The 20,064-nt window shown below is 41.0% G+C and overlaps 1 protein-coding gene across 3 annotated transcripts; it reads left to right on the forward strand.

Moving 5' to 3' along the window:
* Positions 1-177: 177 nt before the first annotated feature.
* On the forward strand, positions 178-7,661 carry stk16 (serine/threonine kinase 16). 3 transcript variants are annotated; one of them, XM_070967652.1, is made up of 8 exons: positions 178-256; positions 671-795; positions 1,155-1,374; positions 1,455-1,588; positions 2,837-2,924; positions 3,951-4,079; positions 4,202-4,323; positions 4,889-7,661. In XM_070967652.1, the coding sequence occupies exons 1-8, from the start codon at positions 251-253 to the stop codon at positions 5,025-5,027; spliced, it is 963 nt and encodes a 320-aa protein (XP_070823753.1). In that variant the 5' UTR covers positions 178-250; the 3' UTR covers positions 5,028-7,661. The 3 variants fall into 3 exon arrangements, with proteins under 3 accessions (XP_070823753.1, XP_070823762.1, XP_070823771.1); XM_070967661.1 differs by having other exon boundaries at positions 204-290; XM_070967670.1 differs by having other exon boundaries at positions 228-359.
* Positions 7,662-20,064: the final 12,403 nt, after the last annotated feature.

Below are 20,064 nucleotides of genomic sequence, written 5' to 3' on the forward strand. Positions count from 1 at the left end.
CACTGTTAGTAATATTATGCCATTATATTAGAAAAAAAATAACATGCCATAGGTTATTAATATAAAACATTAGTGAACCTGTCAAGTCTTTGATTTATCAGACAAACAGGGTTAATGGTAAGATTTAATCTGCAGTTCACATACTGAAACAGAGGGTGGCGGTAATGCGTCTAATAGGGTATTTGCCAACTGTCCTCCGGCACGAAAGACAAGCAGAGGAAGGCGGAGGAAAAGGAAGAGGAGGAAAAATATGGCAGTAAGCTAATTTGGTAAACAGAAAGCTATAGCTGGTAAGAATGAAGACGTAATGCTACCAGATATAGGATAGCTATGTTGTAGACAGCTGTCTATCGTGTCAGGTAGTCAGTTGATTTGTAGTAACATTAAAAGTGGACGTTAATGTCGGAGTTTAGCTGTTGTAGCCGTGGAGTTGCTATGTTTATGCTAACCGTCAGATGTTTGTGGTGTGCTGTGGTAGCTAACAGTTAACGTTTGTCGTCTGACAATTTGTTTGCCGTCTTAACATGTGTTCTGTAAAATGGGCCCATAGTTTACCTTGCAGTTTGCGTTTAGTAACGAATGTTTTTTGCTAGGAAGTACCATTGCACCACTGCATGTATTTCTCTGGCTGTCTCTTTCAGATAACTTTTATTTGTCCTATTTCTCCCAGGCCCTTAAAAGCTTGGTGTTAAACAATGTACCAGGCAAGATGGGGCAGACCCTGTGCATGTGCTCCCGTGGCTCCATCACCATTGATAACAAAAAATATTATTTTGTTCAGAAACTAGACGAAGGGTAAGTTTTTAAACTCCACTCAACTCCACCTTTAAGATTAATTTTGCTGATGTTTTATATTTGTTTGTCATCTATCTAACATATAATAAAGTGAGTCATGTGCAATTTCAGTTTTTTTAGTTTTTATAGCGGAATTCAATTGCCATACTCCTCAAATTTTTTCCCATAAGTGGATACACATTTGTTGTATAAATACGTTCCCCACACCTCAGCTAGAGTAAAGTACTGTGTTGAGAGATGTTGATATTGGCCTTTTTATGGGATTTGTTGACAATAACAACAATAAATATGGAATATCCTCATTCCAGTTTGGACTCATGCTCCTCTTGATCTCAAATCTCTCTGTGTGCCCTCTTCAGTGGGTTCAGTTATGTTGATCTGGTAGAAGGAGTGAAGGATGGGCGCTTCTATGCCCTGAAGAGGATCCTGTGCCATGACCGCGAAGGTCGTCAGGAGGCTCAGACGGAGGTGGAGATGCATCAGGTTGTGAATCACCCCAACGTCCTGAGCCTGGTTGCACATGCTTTTGTTGATCGTGGAGGCAAGACTGAGGCCTGGTTACTTCTGCCTTATATTAGAGTAAGTTGATGCAACAGTCATTGTGTCCAGACTAACTGTGAGGGATATGATCTGATTTCTTGGTGTGTTTGTGTGAACAGAAAGGCAGCCTGTGGTCTGTTCTGGAGAAGCTAAGAGACAAGGGGAGCTCAATGCCTGAAAATCAGATTTTACAAATCTTGCGTGGCATCTGCTCTGGACTCAAGGCCATTCATGAAAAAGGCTATGCACACAGGTAATCTGCCTCCACAGACACACAGAGCAAACATCTGCATAGGACACATTGGACTAGCATAGGGACTTTCCATTGTTTCACCCAAACCATTTTTGCTTCTCACTCCTGTCATGAAATGAATAACCATTTTCTTCTGCACCTTGTCAAAGTGTAAGTCACTGGTTGGCAAGAAGCACTCATATTTCTCGTGACTCTAATGTTAAATACTACATTTACATTGATTTGATGAGTCGTGTTTTCGTCATCTGGTAAGTGCTCCTCTGATTATAATGTCAGGTGAAAATAATTCTCAGATTAGATGTGAAAATATTCTGCCTCTACATGCTAGTTTTCCCACTACCTCTCTGTTGTCTGCCCTCTCTCTCAGGCTTCACTTGATATTTTACATTTTATTTTCACACCTAGCCTGACATTTTGAGTTCAGTTAGTTTTATGTTACTGTCAAGTTCGAATGAAGTGTGTTTTACAATGCTAAAATTGCTGTTTCTGTGGCTTTAAAATGACTTTAGTAGGGATCCTTTCAATAATGTTGTCAGACACTTGGAATAACAATCTGAGCCTGTCAGTTGGACAAACAAGCCCTTGTAGCAGATGTACACTGTGTAAACGCGGACAGAATACATTATAGTCCATTTTGTGGCTGCCGGCTATTCAAAAACTGTTGTCCCCAGTAGTCACTTAGACATAGAAAATATGGGTAAACAGGGTCCATAATTATAGATAATATTTGATTGGATTTTCATCTATTTGTCCAGGACATTAAAATCTTCTGGGACATGTGGACTGGCATCAAAATGTTTGATGACAATGAGCTCACTTGGTTTAGCTGTTATTGTACAGTTTTATACACTCTGAATGCTAATTTGGGGGGTCTGTTTAAATGAGAATGGAGGATGTGCAGGTTTCCAGAAGCAGTGGAAGCAGGTGCAGCGACACCAAGCCAGCACAAGCATCTTTACAGGCTGGCATAGGTCTTGTCTCATAAAAGTGTCCACAACAGAAGTACTTGATGATTTTAATAGATTCTTTACTAGAACTTAGACCCTAATTACAGTGCTCAGAGCTGTTGCTGTATCATTAATGTGCTGGCACTAAGGCCAAATTGCTGAATTGCATTCATCTGCCACATTTTTTAACTTTCATTTTGTCATTTACTCACTTTGCCAAATGGTAACTTTTGTGTGTTTCTTTTTATATTAACACAATTAGATTGCATCTGAACACTGTTTGTCTGCTGTCATTTCACAGAGACCTCAAGCCCACAAATGTGCTTCTGGATGAGGACGACAGGCCGGTTCTGATGGACCTGGGCTCTATGAACCGTGCCAGGATTGAGGTAAGGGTGCAGGATATCTGAAGAGTTAGTAAGAATTCCCTGATCACTGTCTAAATATTGAAACTATTGGTCAAACACCAAAATTCAAATGAATTAAACTGAGGCATGAGGTCTGTCACATTCCCACTGTGTGCAGTGCAGAGTGCAGTGCTTACCTTTATTTTGTCAGGCGATGTGTAATCACCAAATACTAGCAGCATAGCATTTACAACAACTCATCAAGTCCTTGTGCAGATACTGTTATGAGTGCGAATACCTACTATACTGGATGTTGTTGTTTTTGTTTTTTTTTTTTAAAAAAAGGTCCGGATTTCCACCTGTTGAGGGCAGAGTAACATTTTTAATGCCGATGATGAGCCACATATTCAGAACATCATGTTTCACATCCTTCAAATGAACAGCTACTGGATATTGTCTAAAAGTTCTTAGAGTACAGCTTTTAACTTCTTGGATGTTTTATTCATGTAAAATGCAATAGAGCATGTAACAAACAGAAGCACGAATGATGATGCCAGGAGTTATTGTTAATTGTAAAGCACAATTAATTCCATTGTTTTCTGCACTGTCATTAATTTGGGTTTTTGCTGGATGGAATAAGTTTCTCATGTTTCTTTAACGCTTCCAACCATATTTGTTGCTCTTGATGAGTTTTTGTCTTGTCCCAAAGAGCTCGTACAACTTCGTCACAATCTTCTGCAAGGTGCTGCATCACATCTTTATTGTTCAAGCATTCCAACGCTGATTGTGCCCCTTGTAACACTCATATTGGAAATTTGGCGTTCTGCTGTTTTGCTTTATATCTTGCAACATAAATGCAACAGCAAAAGTTGGTCAATTGTTGCTATAGAATAAGAATTTACATCACATTTCAAGAGTGATAAGCATCATGCCAGCTGGCCATCACCTCTACATATCCAGAAAGTGTGAAGTTTTTTGTTTACAACTGTCTGTGTTGTTAAAGACTAATAACAATAAGGGAATGATCCTGACCCTGTGAGAATGATAATGAAACTGAGTTTATTTCAGGTTAGAGGAACCAGAGAAGCCATGACCATACAGGACTGGGCAGCCCAGCGGTGCACGATTTCCTACAGGGCTCCTGAGCTCTTCAATGTGGAGAGTCACTGCATTATAGATGAGCGCACAGATATCTGGGTAAAGCCTTGTATTCTTCATCCCCTTAGACTTGTGTATTTTGTGCATGTTGTTTTCTGAAGTCTCTGACATGCTTGATCCTTCACTTACTACTGCTTTTCTGTCTTCCCGTACTCCTCCAGTCACTTGGCTGTGTACTTTACTGCATGATGATGTTGGAGGGGCCGTATGACATGGTGTTTCAGAAGGGGGACAGTGTTGCCCTGGCTGTCCAGAATCCAGTGGCCATTCCAGAGTCGTGCAGGTTAGTGTTTACCCGGAGATTTCACCAGGCGTGTTTCAGAGGCAGCGTGTATGCAATGCGTTTTTGTTGCAGCTTCCACACAGATGGAAATGTGTTTCAAAGTGCATTGCCAATCATATTTTGTTAACTTGCTCAGATTTAGCTAATTTGGTCATTTTACCTTGATATTTCTGCTTGTACGATTGATATATAGGCTTTATAAACACAAGTTTAGGTCACTGCCTTGGACTCTGGACTCTTTTCATTAACAAATTTAGGATAAGAAAAAACTCTTTTTTAGGGTATAGTGAGAGACTCCTGAATTTGTGCTCATCCATGACTCCTAAACTGGGATATGAACTGAACCGTGACCTCTGTATACTGTTACACTCCTATTTAATTTCCCCTTTCCCCCTGAACTCAGGTTATTCCTTCCGGTTGTTCTGTTTTGTGCAAAATGATTAATGCTAAAACGATCTTATGATTGGTGTTTAAAAATGCAAAATGTTAAAAGTCCATTATTGAGGGTTATTTTAATATAGTTTAAACATAAGTTGTTCTAATTGTCTGCTTGTGTTGTGCCCAGTTACTCGCAGGGCCTGCAGATGCTGCTGAGTTCCATAATGGTGTCAAATCCCCAGGAGAGACCAAACATCAGCTGGGTTCTTGACCAGGTACAGGACCTGCAGAGTCGCAGCCCCAACACCCAGACCAACATGGTGTGATCTTGCACAGTGCACTGGATGCGGGAGATCTTTGCACACATTAATGAACATCCCTTATTTTGAGCTTGAAAATATTTCTTTTATTTATTAACCTTAGTGTAAAAATCCAGGTGCAGACTTTCACTCAGCTCGGGGAGCTTGGCAACACCATCAGCTTTTATTTTCAATGATGTGGTCCTCCTAGACAAATTATGTGATGAATCTGAAAGCCTTAAGTGTAATCTGACCCTGCAATATGATGCTTTTGTAAGAGTCAAATGTTGCCTCTAATTATTAAAATCTTAAAGGGATAGTTAGACTTTTTAGAAAACATGTTTATTTGCTTTCTCAGAGTGTTACATGAGAAGATAGACACCACTCTCATGTCTGTGCGTTCAATGTGAAGCCGTAGCCAGCGACTTGTTGGCATAGCTTAGCATTAAGACTGGGAAGAAGAGGAAACAGCTAGCTTTACTCTGTTGGGAAGTAACAAAACCCTTATTGTGTTGTATCTTGTTTGTGTAATCTGTATAAAACCAAAATGTAGAAACAAGTGGTGGTTCTAAGGAAGTTTATGTGCAGGGTCATTGGTTTGCATTTTAGTTTGTACATAGATTAAACAAACAAGATATACTGTACATGTTAATTACAAACCCTTGGAGGTGCCGGCAAATGGATTTTTATTACCTTTTAACAGAGCGACGCTAATTGTTTGCTGCTGTCAGCTGCTAGCTGTAAACTTAGTATTTCAGTGTATTTCTTATTTATTCTTAAAAAAAAAGGTACAAATACTTTGTCTTAAAATTGTAGTTTGCATTGTTAATGGGAAAAAGGGAAAACATAAAAGCTTTGCCAAACTTTCCGGTGGATGAAAGCGACCTGAGTGTAACGCTGGGTTCAGACAGGCGGAAGCGCCATGAAGCCCTGCCCGCTTCCTTTCGTAGTCCACGTTAACCAGCTGGGTTGTTCGGACAGGTCAGGCTGCGACATGGAGCTCAGCAGCCGGCTCGTGATCTGCAGCAGTAGTTTTGGAGTCCAGCCTTTTTTCTCCGCACACCAAGAGTGTAACCAGCAAGAAAACACACTTATAATCTATTATAAACAATATAAATAATATATGATATGATTCTGGTAAATGATAAAATATGCATCCCATGCTTGCCAACCCTTCTGATTTTCTAGCCCCTGTCCCCACTATTCCAGTGGAGTTTCAGTTGCAGAGTCTGCCCATCCACGATATTTATCAGAAATAGCATCACTGCTGTTTGTGATTGTGTTTAAATTCCTTACTTATTCCATATTTTTGTCTGTTGTGTCTAAACAGTGAGCAACAGGCGAGCAAACACACACACACGCAGACAGACACAGAGAGGTGAAGGTGAGGCGGCTATAGGCAAATTTAGACCAATCAAATGTCAAGTTCATCCTCGTTTAAGGAGGAGCAAAATCGTTCGTTGACCGGCACAGAGCAATGCGCTTCTGGTGTGAACAGCCAGGCTACTGCTCGCATGAGAGTTGACGTATCGCGGCGCTTTCTGAACCCGGCATGATACATATCAGATTACATTCCCTACCATGAAGGAATATGTTCCAATTCCCTTTATTTTTCATCTTGATTCCTGAGTTTTGTGTGTGTGTGACATCTTATGATGGCGCGTGTAATATTATAACAACTTTTCCTCAAACCTTCACTCGAACTGTTTGTCTCCACTGGAGAAAAGTGAAGAGGCACAGTGCTCCTCACCTGCAATGCTGCATTTGAACACACAGAGGTGCTCCACCATCACAGTCCCCTGCCCTGCATACTCACGTGGTGACTGATCATGTTTCTGCCTGTGCAGTTGATAATGTGTGAATGAGCTCTTGGTAAAACACAGCAAAGTGTGTCTGCTCACACACAAAGAAGATGGAGAAGGAGTCAGGTGTTACAAGCCTAAACGATAAGAAATGAACTTTCAATCAGTTTTTGAGATATTTTTATTAACTGTAAGTCAAATGCGTTGTCATATCTGCCATTGCAGTTTAACCTTTCTTTTTTACTTCACTTTTCTCTGTATTCTGTTTTCAAACAGTATTTTCTATTTCCGCTATGCTTGTGCTGAATTCTGGGTTTCCTGTCATATGTAACTGTGGTCGCACACTTTTGTTCTCTCAGGGTTCACCCACATCTCGAAGGGTCTTACAATCTCGGACCTAAAGGGTACCTTTAAAACTATTATTACATACAATAACGCTTTGGGCTTTTAAGTTAAGATGAACGCTTCGCTGACTCTAATGTGGTGATACTGACCCTGAAACTAAAGAATTTCCTTGATAGTTAATACAGTTAATTGTTGGAACGGTTATTGACAAACTATTTAAATATATTCTCTTTTTAATGCTTTAAGTTTGTGAAATGACTGCAAATGTTTGTGTGGTTGTTAATGGAGAACTAATAATGGTATCACACTGCTGGTAAATGCGGAATTTTCAAAGTGTACTCGTTAAGTTCACAAATATTAAGAAGTATGACTGTGTTATTCGATTTCTGTTAAAATTCTGCTTCATCTCTTATTCATTGCACAGTAAAGGATAAATAAACATGAAATATGTAGCACTCTGTACACAGTTTTTAATATTATTGTGAAATAAAACATCATCCTACATTAAGAAGTAGTCGGCCGAGAAAGGTATGTGAATTAATGCTGACATACCACTACCTGTACTGCTTGGTTAGCATGACATACAAACAATGGCTAAAGTATTTGGACACACCTTGTAATTTGTCATTTCAGCTACATAAAACCAGCCATGAAATGTCCATTGACTAGCATTTCTTCTATCAGTGATGGAGAAAATATTCAGATGCTTTTCTTAGGTAAGGGTACTGTAGTAATACTGCAACTTTAAAATATCTAGTTGTAAGTAAAAGTCCTGTGTTGACAATGTCACTGAAGTGAAAGTATGTAAGTAATATCAGCTCAAGATCGTTTAGACGTTTGGGGTTACACCCTACCTATAGTGGTAGTAATGTGTGTACAATCAAGAGCTACACTGTAGGCTACAGAGATACCATACGGTGATGCCCATACCATGGAGGATTCGGCCGCCTTGTGTTGTACCAGTCAGAAGTACATTTTCTGTGGAACTTGCAGTAGAATTATAAAGTAGCATTAAAACGCAAGCACTCAAAGTACAAGTACAAATTTGTGTTTAAGTACAATCCACCGCAGCCTGCCAGAATTTCCCCCGACAGCTGTGAGTGCTGTTCCACATTATGAGGGGGAGACATGTAGAAGCCATAACAATGGGGCTGTGGAGTGCCCGTGGTACGTATTGGTCCTGGAAGCAGCATTCAGGAGCTCCATGACGGGTTTCCATGGCTGAGCAGCAGCACTCGAACGTCAGTTCAACGTACACAGTGCCGGTCGTCGGTTGGAGTGGCGTCGCCATCGGGTCGTGGAGCAGTGGAAAGGTGTGGTGTTCAAGTGCTGAATCGCGCTTCACTTTCTGGCAGTCTCATGGGTGAATCTTGGTTTGGTGGATGCCAGGACCTCTCTGACGTCATTGTTCCAAGTGTAAAGGTTGGTGGAAGATTTTTTATGTTTTGGGCTCGGCCCCATAAGTTAAACAACAGTTTGGGGAAGGCTGTCTCTCCTGTTATAACTGGGAAATTTCTCTTAAGACCGGCCTATAAATAAATTGTTTTCCCAATTCAGTGTTAGAGCCCTGACCTGAACTCCACTTTGAGATGAACTGAAATGCCGACTGTGAGCCAGATGCTATCATCCAACATCAGTGGCCAGCCTCACTGACGCTCGAGTGTCTGTAAGGGAGCAAATCCTTGCAGGCTGATTCCAACATCTTTTGTAAAGCCCTCCCAGAAGGATGGAGGCTCTTGTATTCAAATACAATGTTCCCAAGCTTGTATGTGTGAAGTGTTGGGGTGTCCACATACTTTTGGCCATGTACAGTAGCAAATTCCATTAAAACATGTTAAATTTCCTTTAATTAGAAAGGCTGTTGTTGTTTTTTTACTGAGCCTTTGCAATTGTCTCCCACGACAGACTAGCACAACGTTCATGTGACAAGGGTGAGCACTGGTGGCTTTTCTCTGCGCCTGTGTGTGTGTGTGTGTGTGTGTGTGTGTGTGTGTGTGTGTGTGTGTGTGTGTGTGTGTGTGTGTGTGTTTGCATGCAGTTGTGCACACATGCTTGGAAACAAATATCAAACTGCTCCTGTAGCGGGATTTACAACCCTTACGTCCACTCAGATCAGTGAGATGTCACACTTCACTGCTGTTCCAATTACTTTCCAAGGTAATTCCAACCTTACCGGGTACAAACACACACCCTCGAATGACCAGTCATAAAGGATACACAACATACCAGATATTTACAGTGCACATGCCCTTTTATACACAAGAACCCTAAGGATGCATTACACTTGAATTAATGATATCCCAACTGATTTCCTCCTCAGGCCCACCTACAAACCCCAGACTCCCCTGGGACTCCACTCAGGACAGAGCTGTGTTTATGGGTTGAACGTGTGCCCACACACACCCACACACACACACACACACACACACACACACACACACATTGTCACATTCTGCCCCCACCTTTTATATTCACCATCATCTGCCTGTGACGGCCTGAAATGATGTCATACAACACAAGCTCAAGGTCAACTCAATGTTTGCCTACATTTTAGTACCAATTTCATGTGCTTTTGCTTATCATTCAGTTAGGGGGATGCACTGGCAGTTGGTGTGTGTGTGTGTGTGTGTGTGTGTGTGTGTGTGTGTGTGTGTGTGTGTGTGTGTGTGTGTGTGTGTGTGTGTGTGTGTTCATTTGTAACCCAGCCCCAGTCTTCAAACTCAAACACACTTTAGCTCTCACACCATAAACCATCTGCAGGCTTTATTGATTTGGCAATGAATCAATTAGTGAATTATTTAATTAGCAAAGCATTATGGGTCAGCGCAGAGCTGCTCCCACCCTGCAGTGTTCCTAGGTCTCTTTAAATCATTTTACATGTGGGTGCGAGCCTGTAGTCCTATCTGTGCAGAATGACCATACAAAAGTTTTCTAAACGGAGTGAATTCAGATATGATTCCAGTGGGATGTTGTAAAGTCGCCCAGTAAAGTTTCTGTTGTTACTTGCCAGACGAGGGGGTCCTATTTCTTTAAAGCTTTATGTGTACAGACCCAGAACTTTTGCTGTCACTCAAGTCCAAATTAGTCTTGGCTGCAGCTGAAAGAGAGAGAAATATGGACATTACGTCTACCCTGTTGAGTGGATGAGTTATGACTTGTGTTCGCGATCGAGGCGTCCTTTCCGTCCAGGAGCTTTCTTTGTGCTCATTAATTCATGGGAGTGTTTGGGTTAAAATGCATAATGAGTTCATTAAGGGGGATTGGCGTAATCAGGAAAGGTATTGCCTTAATTACTGGCTCAAGGCCAGACCAATCCGTTCTCTGTGAGATCGGCAACCCACCCTGTCCACAGAGCCCACTAATTTAATTAAGTGTACAAAATGCTACACACTAACGTCGCCCTTGGGGGCAATTATGGCACGAGAGATTGAAAGATCTCCACCGGGGGTATTTTACTTACTGGCAGGAGATTGCCTGTGTCAGTTAGCTGATTGCATTGATTATATTGATTTGTAACAGCTTTTCGGGTAATTTCATCTGCAAAGGTGAGAGCAACACGTTGGCCCAGGGACTTTTTTATTTATTCTTTCTTTATTTAGACCCTGGACTCTTTTGCCAAGTGATTAGATGAAATGGAGCTCCACAATAAGTCTTTTAAAGTGGGAGTTGGGGAGGAAGGATCGATAGTTTTTATTTGCCGTATAAGGTCAGTACAGGTTGGATGTTATGAATTCCTTTAAAGGCATCACAACTCTTTCACCTAAAGTGAAAGTGCTGGATGGTTGTGCTGAAGCAGCAAGAAGTGGCTCAAACCAGCAGCTAGGACGAGATCTTCAGAAGTCAGACAGGCTGGACAGGTCTCGTGTACCTGAGTCATGTCAACCAGCACAGGGAGACAAATTCCTTCATTTCTGCAGTGTTTTTTTTTTTTTTTTCAAGCCCTCTACAAATATAACTATTGAAATATTGACATTTAATATAGATGGGTTATGGCTGGTGAGCAGATCTTGAAGCTCCTGGTTCTTTGTAGTCTTCGTGGTTATATTAGAATTTGCAAAACATTACATAATAACTTGATACATAAAAAACACTGTAGCCAAGATTCAAGTAAATTCCATGTGGCCATCATTCAGGCTCAGTGAGTCAAGGCGGGAACATGAACCTGTATCAGTCCAGCTTCTTCTCTCCTGATACTAATTCCATAACTCATAATGATGCTCAGTCATGTCATAGGTCAAGGTCAAGGGAGAAGTTTGATAGCAGGGAATCATAACATATTTTACATATCTTCTAATAGATAATTATTGTTCAGGAAGGCCTCTTCATGCCTTTAGATTAGTATTTGATATAGTAAACAAGAATGTCATTTCTGTCTATAATGTTTAATTCACACAGAATTCAAACAGAAGCAAATAAATCAAAAGCAGCTTTACTGACCAATACGCATACGAGGGATTGGACTCTGGTTTCTAGCATCCTGAAGTGTATTTATGAGGAACAGTGTGTACTCAGTATACACAAAACATCTTTTACAGCGCATAAGCAGCATTTGGGGAAAGATTGCTGCAAATAAATAAAACTGAAGCAAACTAAGGATGGTGACTGTGCAGCATTTCTCCATTTACTTTGTATTCGGGGCACAGATCCAGATGCCACTTGTGTCTTATTTATTTGCAGCATTTTTTTCCCTGTAAATGTAATGCATTCCCAATTTTGTCTGGATGTTTTCTTCATTTGCTTCAGTTTTTTCTGAATTTGCAACGAGTGGAGGTCTCTCAGCCACTGTGGGAATGCCTCTGAGATGGCTGCTTTTCTGCCAATTAAAGAGAGAAATGCCACCCCACAGATCGGTTTTAATTGCAGGCCTGTAGCCTTTGCTCAGCATAAGGCAAAAGGCAAAAGGAGGCTAATAGTTTGATGAGCAGTTCATCAGAGCTTATTAAGAGGATGGGATGACAAGATAATCCAGAGGTGGTGCGGCCATTAACCGTGGCCAGAGAAGAGCAAATTAGCTGATTAAACAACTTCCCGCCCGGCCAATGCCAAGCAGGCAGGAGGGAGGGGCTTCATGTTGATTGATGGATGACGAGGCGTGGGGAAGTGTTTCTGTCGCTTGCCAGTGGAGTTGTCACTGAATGAGTGAAGTGTCTTCATCAATTTGGAGCCATTACCATGTCAAAAGGAGAGGATGGTGCCTGAAGGAGGGGGACGGAATGGGGGAGGAGAGAAGCAGAGAGGCCATCTGCATACTACAAGCTTATTCATTTTCTCTCTCTCTCACACACACACACACACTCCTCACTCCTCCAGCCCCTCCCCCCACAGGCAGGCCTGTTTACCGTAAGGCTCTTTAATTTTGCTGAAATAGGGCTGTGACAGCTGTGTCATGCTGATGAGAAGGTGTTGAGAAGAGTGGCAGCCTGTCAAATCTCATCTCTCTCTGAGCTCTGATACTCCTGAACCACCTCCTCCTCCACCTCCTCCACTTGTTCTGGCTTCACCTCCTTGTGTCTCAGCACTCCTCCTTCTGAGATGTCAAGCCTTTTCCTCAAATAAACGCAGCAGTCCCAGTCTGTCCAACTGGTATGTGTGTGCGTGTCAGGGAGGGGCATTGATTGACGTCGGAAAAGGACAAAAGTAATAACTGGGAGCTGTTTTTTATTTCACCTGCATTGATTGTTATAGGTCTCTTTATCATCTGACCCGGCTCAATTATGCCAATTGGATAGCACAGTGACACTGTGAGGTTGCGGGGACAGTAAAATGAAACACAGAAAGCGAGAGGCGGATTAAAGCATGTGTCTGCGCACGTGTGTGTGTGTGTTTGAGAAAGGTGGAGTAAAGATGAAGTAGACGAGAGTAGAAATAGCTCAGTGGTGGAATATGCATCACTTAGGATGTATTACTCTGCAGAGAGGAGGACAACGATTTAAATGTTAGTGATGTCATTTCCACCTGTCAGTCATGTCGGGGTGCGATAAATGTGGAGCCATTACATAAATGAGATGTTGACGTGAACCTCTGTATGCATGCATGCACGCAGACTCACGCACCGGTATCTCTTTAGCTGCATGGAAGTGGAATATAAATCCAGCACATGACCTGAATCCATCGTGTTTGCTGTTACAAGAAATGCTTTTGTTTAACGTTTCTTGTCAAATTAATTGGGATTTCCTACAAAACTACACATCTTGATGTTTTGAGTGGAGTCTCAAAGTCTTGTAACGCGTTATCATACCAATGAGTAGTTTTACTCACATATAGTTGACATCCCTCATGCCACCTTAGCTGCTGCTGTTGGATCTATAGCTGATGGAGATTAAAGATAATACCCGGTGCCGGCACCCTTAAAAGTCTTTTTCTTTACATGTGACACTCTTCTGATAGTGTGACAGTGAGGGTTTTCTGAGGAAAAGCAGCGATGGGTACTCCTGTGGTTGTATTGCTTTGTAGTATATCGAAGAAATTATCTGTTTTTCTTCCAAGGCTGTGTTTATTGACTTCTGATCATTTAAGTTCTTCGAACATTTACAGCAATTCAACTTTTTCAGTAAAAGGAGAAACTTGGACAACATGAAATATAAATAAGTAATTACAGGGGTAGAAAAATGAGTACGTAAAAATCAAAAATGAAAGAAAACATAAAAATTGAAAATGTATGTCTCAGAAGCACAACCCAAATGAAAAAACAATCAGCCTATTTTGAGGCGACAGCAGCATAAACCCTTGTCTGATCATCCACATCTGCGCGGTCATGATGTGTCGGAAAGACGAACTGCAAAACATCTCCTATTATTATCTCCTCAATTCTTCAGTTTATTCACAAGATTTAGGTCTTTGATTATCTTTCCATTTAAAGTAAAACAAACACACTAATGATCTACCTTTTTTAGACTGGACTCCTCCCTGTGTCATTGTTGAACATCAGTGATGTGCGAAAGAACTGTGCCTGATGAAGTCATCATTTGACACCACATTTTTGTGTAAACAAACGAAATACTTTGTGTTAATGGAACAATAGCTGTGCTCCAAATCTTACCAAACTCAAAATGGGCTCAGAAACATGACATCCCCATTAGTTAAAAAAATCTAAACGCCTTCAACTGGATGTCTTCTTCTAATTTGTTTATATTTCTGTGCACACTCAAATCCAGATACCTGTGCCCACATGCGGACATGCAAATTCATGTGTAACGTTCACAAACAGTGGACGGAGCCGCTGTGACCGCGCCTCAGCCCGGAACTGTATTAATGATGCCAGCTGCTTTGATGCTGTCAGCCAGACAGATTACCCTGCTCTTAACCCTCTTTTGAACCCAGCGTGCCACACAAAAGCCAGCCGTGAGCCTTCATACCAGCGCAAACACATTAATGCCACTTTATTCGCTGTCATTACTTCACAAGTGAAGGAAGGACGCATTTGCTTTGAGTCAGCATTAAGATCATATGTCACTCATGCTGAAAACAGGCTGGATTAGAGAAGGTCAACAGCTCAGCGAAGGCATACATAGTTGAAAGGAGGAAAGCATCATCATATGTTGATCAGCTCAACGCCCTGGGAAAGCAAATACAGTTACAACAACAAAAACCCAAATCGATTGGTGTGGGGAGAGTGTTACGCAGTTGACCACAATATTCCTGTTTTTTCTTTGATTTTAAATTTAATCTACAGTGGATTTCTATAGATGGATGGCTTAAATTTATGGTTTATTATTTATGTAGACATGTACTGTGAAGCATCATAATCACGACATACACATGTAAACAAGGGTACGGCCTACAGCCATGCTCGGAGCTCTGTCATGCTACAATGCTAACGTCTAGAATGCTAACATGTTGACAATGACCACGCGCTGGTCTTCAGAGGGTATCATGTTTAATGCAATCGTCTTGGTGATTCGCTCAGTAAGGGTCATAAAAGTTGCTGCAATTCATCCTCAGTGGAATGTAAATGTGTGCACAAATTTCATGCTGCTCCATCCAGCAGTTGTTGAGATATTTTACTAAAATCCAAGAATGTCAACCACATGGTGGCGCCAGAGGAAAAGTCAGGGGATCACTAAGGTCTACAGGCTTCATCCTCTGGGGACCACGAATGTCTGTGACAAATAATATAATATAATATAATATAATATAATATAATATAATATAATATAATATAATATAATATAATATAATATTCAGACTAATTCATCATTCATCATAATGATTTTAAATTTAGAAAATCCCTGAATGTAACATACTTTATTTATTTCTGGCCTTCAGATTTTAATTATGTACTATTTGCCTAGAAGATTATGTATAGACTCATACAAAAGTAATCCCTCTCAGTCATCGCTTATGACCCACTTGAAGTGTGTGAGGGTGTATTTATCTGCCCAGCCAGTAACAGCACACAGGTGAGGTTGGGATTTTAGAAGAAGGTAGTGACCAGGTGCCAAATCATAAGCAGTACACATCCAAGAGGAAGCTACAAAAATGGCACAGCAGTAATAATAATAATAATTTGTAATTTTATTGAATTTGAATCAGGAAATTATGAGCTAAACAGTGTATGTATGTTTTCAAGCCAAAGCCAGTGACATTAAAGATTGAGGTATTAACTCCAGTTTGAACAGGAATCTGTTTCATGTGTCTCTTGTGGTGGGAGATGCAGGCAGCAGGGGGGGAGGCCGGGTTGGAAGGTCAGTGTCTCTCCTGCCAGAGGAGGGGAGGCAGTCTGTGTAGGTGGAGGGGGGATTTAATTAGAGCGAGTGCCTGCATCCCCCTCTGGTCTCCTGCTCCGTATTACTACTTGCTGCCAAGGGTTAACTGGCCTGATAAATGGGATCAGTCACACTCGTGCTCTCTCTCTCACACACACACACATACACACACACCTGTGTTGTAGAGAGGGAGTGACTAAGGCCTGTATTATACTAACCAAATTGGTGAAGATACAGATCTTGACAAGCATGTCGCCTACACACGGTTCTGATACGCAGAACTCTGACACACTAACAGAAACATCAAGTTTTGCTGAAGTAGTATTTGTGAGCTGGCCTAAACGACAGCTTATAAAAGTGGTCACAGACAACTTTGCAACCACCTCAAGGCCTTTCAAGAGGTATTATTGTTTGCGCCGCTTTCGCAAAGTCAACAGAATCGCTTTCTGTTTTCTCAGAGTCCATTTCCACTTTGGGAATCAGAGAGCAGAAAGAAGCATGTTCACTGAATCGCACCTGCTGGCAGACAGACTTGCACAGTGAAAGTGAAAGGAACCGCTGTAAACACACACAGTGTCATTATTCTATAGCCATTACCTTGTGCCATCAGCATTTACTTCACAATGATGACTGCAAAAAACTTGTGTATTGCCAGTTTAAGTGTTGGATTGATCAGAAGCGTCTGGCAGCATCACACTGAAAGGGGCTTATGAATTTGAAACCATCATCACATCAGATTTAAGATGATGCACCTGGCTCTGTGTCCAGCTGCCAGCTCTCATAAACACTTTCACTTCCTCTTATTCTTCCACATATTGAGTATTACTGGAAGGTTGGTAGCTGGCACCCCTCTGTTTATCTATCCAGTTTTTAGCCACGCTCGCGTCATGGTTCAAGGCAGCGCTGATTGGTTAATACTGCTGTTAAATTTGACAAAGTAATTCGTAGCGCACAGAGGATGAATTGTAATGACTCATCTAACGCCGACATCAGATCATAGTTATCATTGTCCAATAATTAGTTTTATGACCAAACACCTGACAAGCTAATGATATTCCCACCAGCCTCAGCTGTGCTTTGAGTTTGGTGCTAATTTGCAAATGCTAGCATGCTAGTATTGCAGTAGACTTATATATGCGATCTTTCTTTAATATAACAGAGTCAGATGGCAATGTTTACTTACTGAAATGACTTCAGCTGAGAGTGCTGCATGTCTTTTCGTATATGTTTTTCCTAATGGAAAAACATGTCTTAGGTGTCTTCAGGTTTGTTGACATACATAAAGCTACTTCCTGCAAGTGTATCTCTGTGTGAGCACACCTCAGTGAAGGAAAATATGTTGGTTGATCTACCACCAGTGATCGTTTTTTTGTTTTTTTTTTCGTAAATCTATAGCCTTAATCAAAGCGGAGGCTGTTTCCATTAATAACACAGCGTGTTTGGCCTGATGACAGAACACAATGCACCTAATGGAACAATTTATTTCCATAATGCTGCATTGTCAGGGCAGGCGCACAGCCTCGGGGAGGGCGGACAGAGCAGCAGAGGGAGCCGGTGCAAGAAAGCAGAGAGGACAATGAAGGACATTAAAGACAAATTCTGTCAGTTTCGAAAACATTACTGGGTCTAACCACAGTAATATTTAATGAGGAATTAATGAATGACAGAATGAAGATGAACTGGGATCTTACGTGTTCCATGTTCATATTTCTACCCTCTGAAATCTCACTATAAAATTTTAAAAGGCAGCTGTACAGCAATTAACCCAACCAGCTGCGGACTCTAACTGGAAACCCAACCTTTCGTGACATTTTAACTTCAGACAGATTTCCATACGACAAACACTGACCGGCTTTCATACTGCAGGAGACTTTACTCAGACAGTGTAAGCAACCTGTTGACCCCGTGGTTCACTCGCACAGATGTGCCCTAAATTTTCTCTATATAAGATGATAAATACTCGATTGAACACAGCGGCTTTTAAACCTTTAGCATGAGCAAAGCGTGAAGTGTCACACACTTCCTTCTCTGACAAGTGAAAATTGGGTCATCCTCTGACCAATGAATGAGTTAAAGCACATGAATACAGCAAACATCTCGTGTTGAAGTGGCCTCTAGAGGAGCTTTGTCATCACGATTAAGAGAAAACCAAGCTGACTTGCAGGAGGAAACAGGAAACAATTAGCAGTCTACAGTCAGACATTTTGTTGAACCATCCATCCACCCTGACCTCCACCTCCTGCTGACCTTGTTGCTCTATTAGAACAACACATGACCTCCTCCTTTGCCTCTGATGGACACGACTTCATCACTTGAGCACAAACAAATCTTGTGTTTGGCCTGAAACGGCTGATGTAACTACGACTAGCTCTTGGCTGTGACACAGTGGATGTGTTAATGAGTGACTGAAGTTTTGTGGAGGCCCAGTTTGAGACAGAGCAGGAGACAAATCACTTGGTGGCCACTTCATTATCTCTGCTCCTCAAAATCTCTGACAGAACAGTCAATTACAGAATTGCTTATTTCTCAGTTAGCTCACACTGAACAAGTCCAAGTTCGGCACTTCTGGAACATTTCCTGAAACTCAACACGTCAGTGCACCAAGAGCAAACAGAATATCACAAACAGCGCTAATCTCATAAGCATATTTGAACAAAACCAAATGTCAATAAACATGAGATTTAGCTATGTAAATATGGGAGGTGTAGTTTTTTTTTTTCACCCAGAATTGTTTTGAGATGTGCAAATTTATATAGCACTCTAGACAAAAGTGCTTTACAACACAAAGACAACCAAAGACAATAAGAACCACAAGAGAAAAACAAACATATATAATAACATATATAATATCAAAGAAGGAAGTTAGTTAGAATCCTAAAATGAATATTAAAACAGCGGTGAAAGAAAAAGATAAAGAAAAACATTAAACAAACACCAGGAGACACGGTCCAGCTCGTAGGGGATAGAATATCTGTAATTTAGTGGGGAGTGTGTTACAACAAAATCTTCTAAAGATATAACAGTGTTTACACTAATAAGTTTGGACTAACTGTCCCACTTCTTGAACCCGGCATGCTAGTTACAATACCATTACCCTTTTCTGTGCATCTCAAAGAAAACTGAAACTATATATACAAAAACACTTTATTGGAAACTTTGCACACAACTATGTAAGAAAACTTTCACTGTACTACACAAAAAACTTTGCACAAAAACTTATGTAGAAAGTTTAAAAAAAGAGCTTGAGAGAAACACTCAAACTTCCTTTCTCACCTCCAGACACTGGTCAACCATCCAAAAAGCACTTCTGTCGGAGTATACCGGTGCTTTAAGAGCGAGGAGAAAAAAAACAGTAAAATGTAAAATCGCTGGCTGGATTTAGTTTATTCACGGTAACACTGATATCCTGTGTCTCTGCACCAATCCAAAATAAGCACAGATAAGGTATTTGTGACAGGCTGAGTAAAAATGATTTAGGCTGCCTTAAAGATTGAGCACATGTAGTTTATCAGGAGGAGGGGCAGCTTATTCAAACCAATTAGCACACTGACAGAGAGGTATGAGTTCCCTGACCTCTTTACCCTTGTAGCCATAAATAGAACAAATAAGGAACCGGGAATGAAGAAAAGACAAGCGAATGAAGCAGAGACACTTGTATTTAAAACACTTTCATTGCTCCATCAAAGTCAGTGGTACAGTTGTGCTTAGACAACATTTACTACAGAAGTGCTTGCATTGAAAAAAACTTACAGGACTGCACACTATCAGTTTGAATGGAGATCTGTCTGTTGGTACTGAGGGTATTCTGACCGTTGTGTCACTCCATCAGAGCTCTGTTGCCGAAGTAGCCGGACCGGCCACACTTTGTCACACCTCTGACGACGTTTTGATCAATTGAGAGCCATTAAAATACACCACAATGCTGTGATTTACTTCTGCCATAACTTCATAGATTGACAAATCTTAACAGAGCTCCATTAGTCTATTGACAAAGTCAAGTGACTGATCAATTCATTTAAATTTTTGGAATATTGACTGCATCCTAACAGAAATTACCTGATGGGAGGTGGCACTACTAGCATTACCACAAAGAGATTCATTTGCTTAAAAGATTAGCCTGATTGAATTTGTTTTCTAATCTGCATGGCCCGTCATGCAGCGCTCGCACAGTAACGACTCCATTAACTAACAGACAAATGTAAGATTTGATTT

The sequence above is a fragment of the Chaetodon trifascialis genome, chromosome 1 (assembly GCF_039877785.1).
Source record: "Chaetodon trifascialis isolate fChaTrf1 chromosome 1, fChaTrf1.hap1, whole genome shotgun sequence".
Lineage (NCBI taxonomy): Eukaryota > Metazoa > Chordata > Actinopteri > Chaetodontiformes > Chaetodontidae > Chaetodon > Chaetodon trifascialis.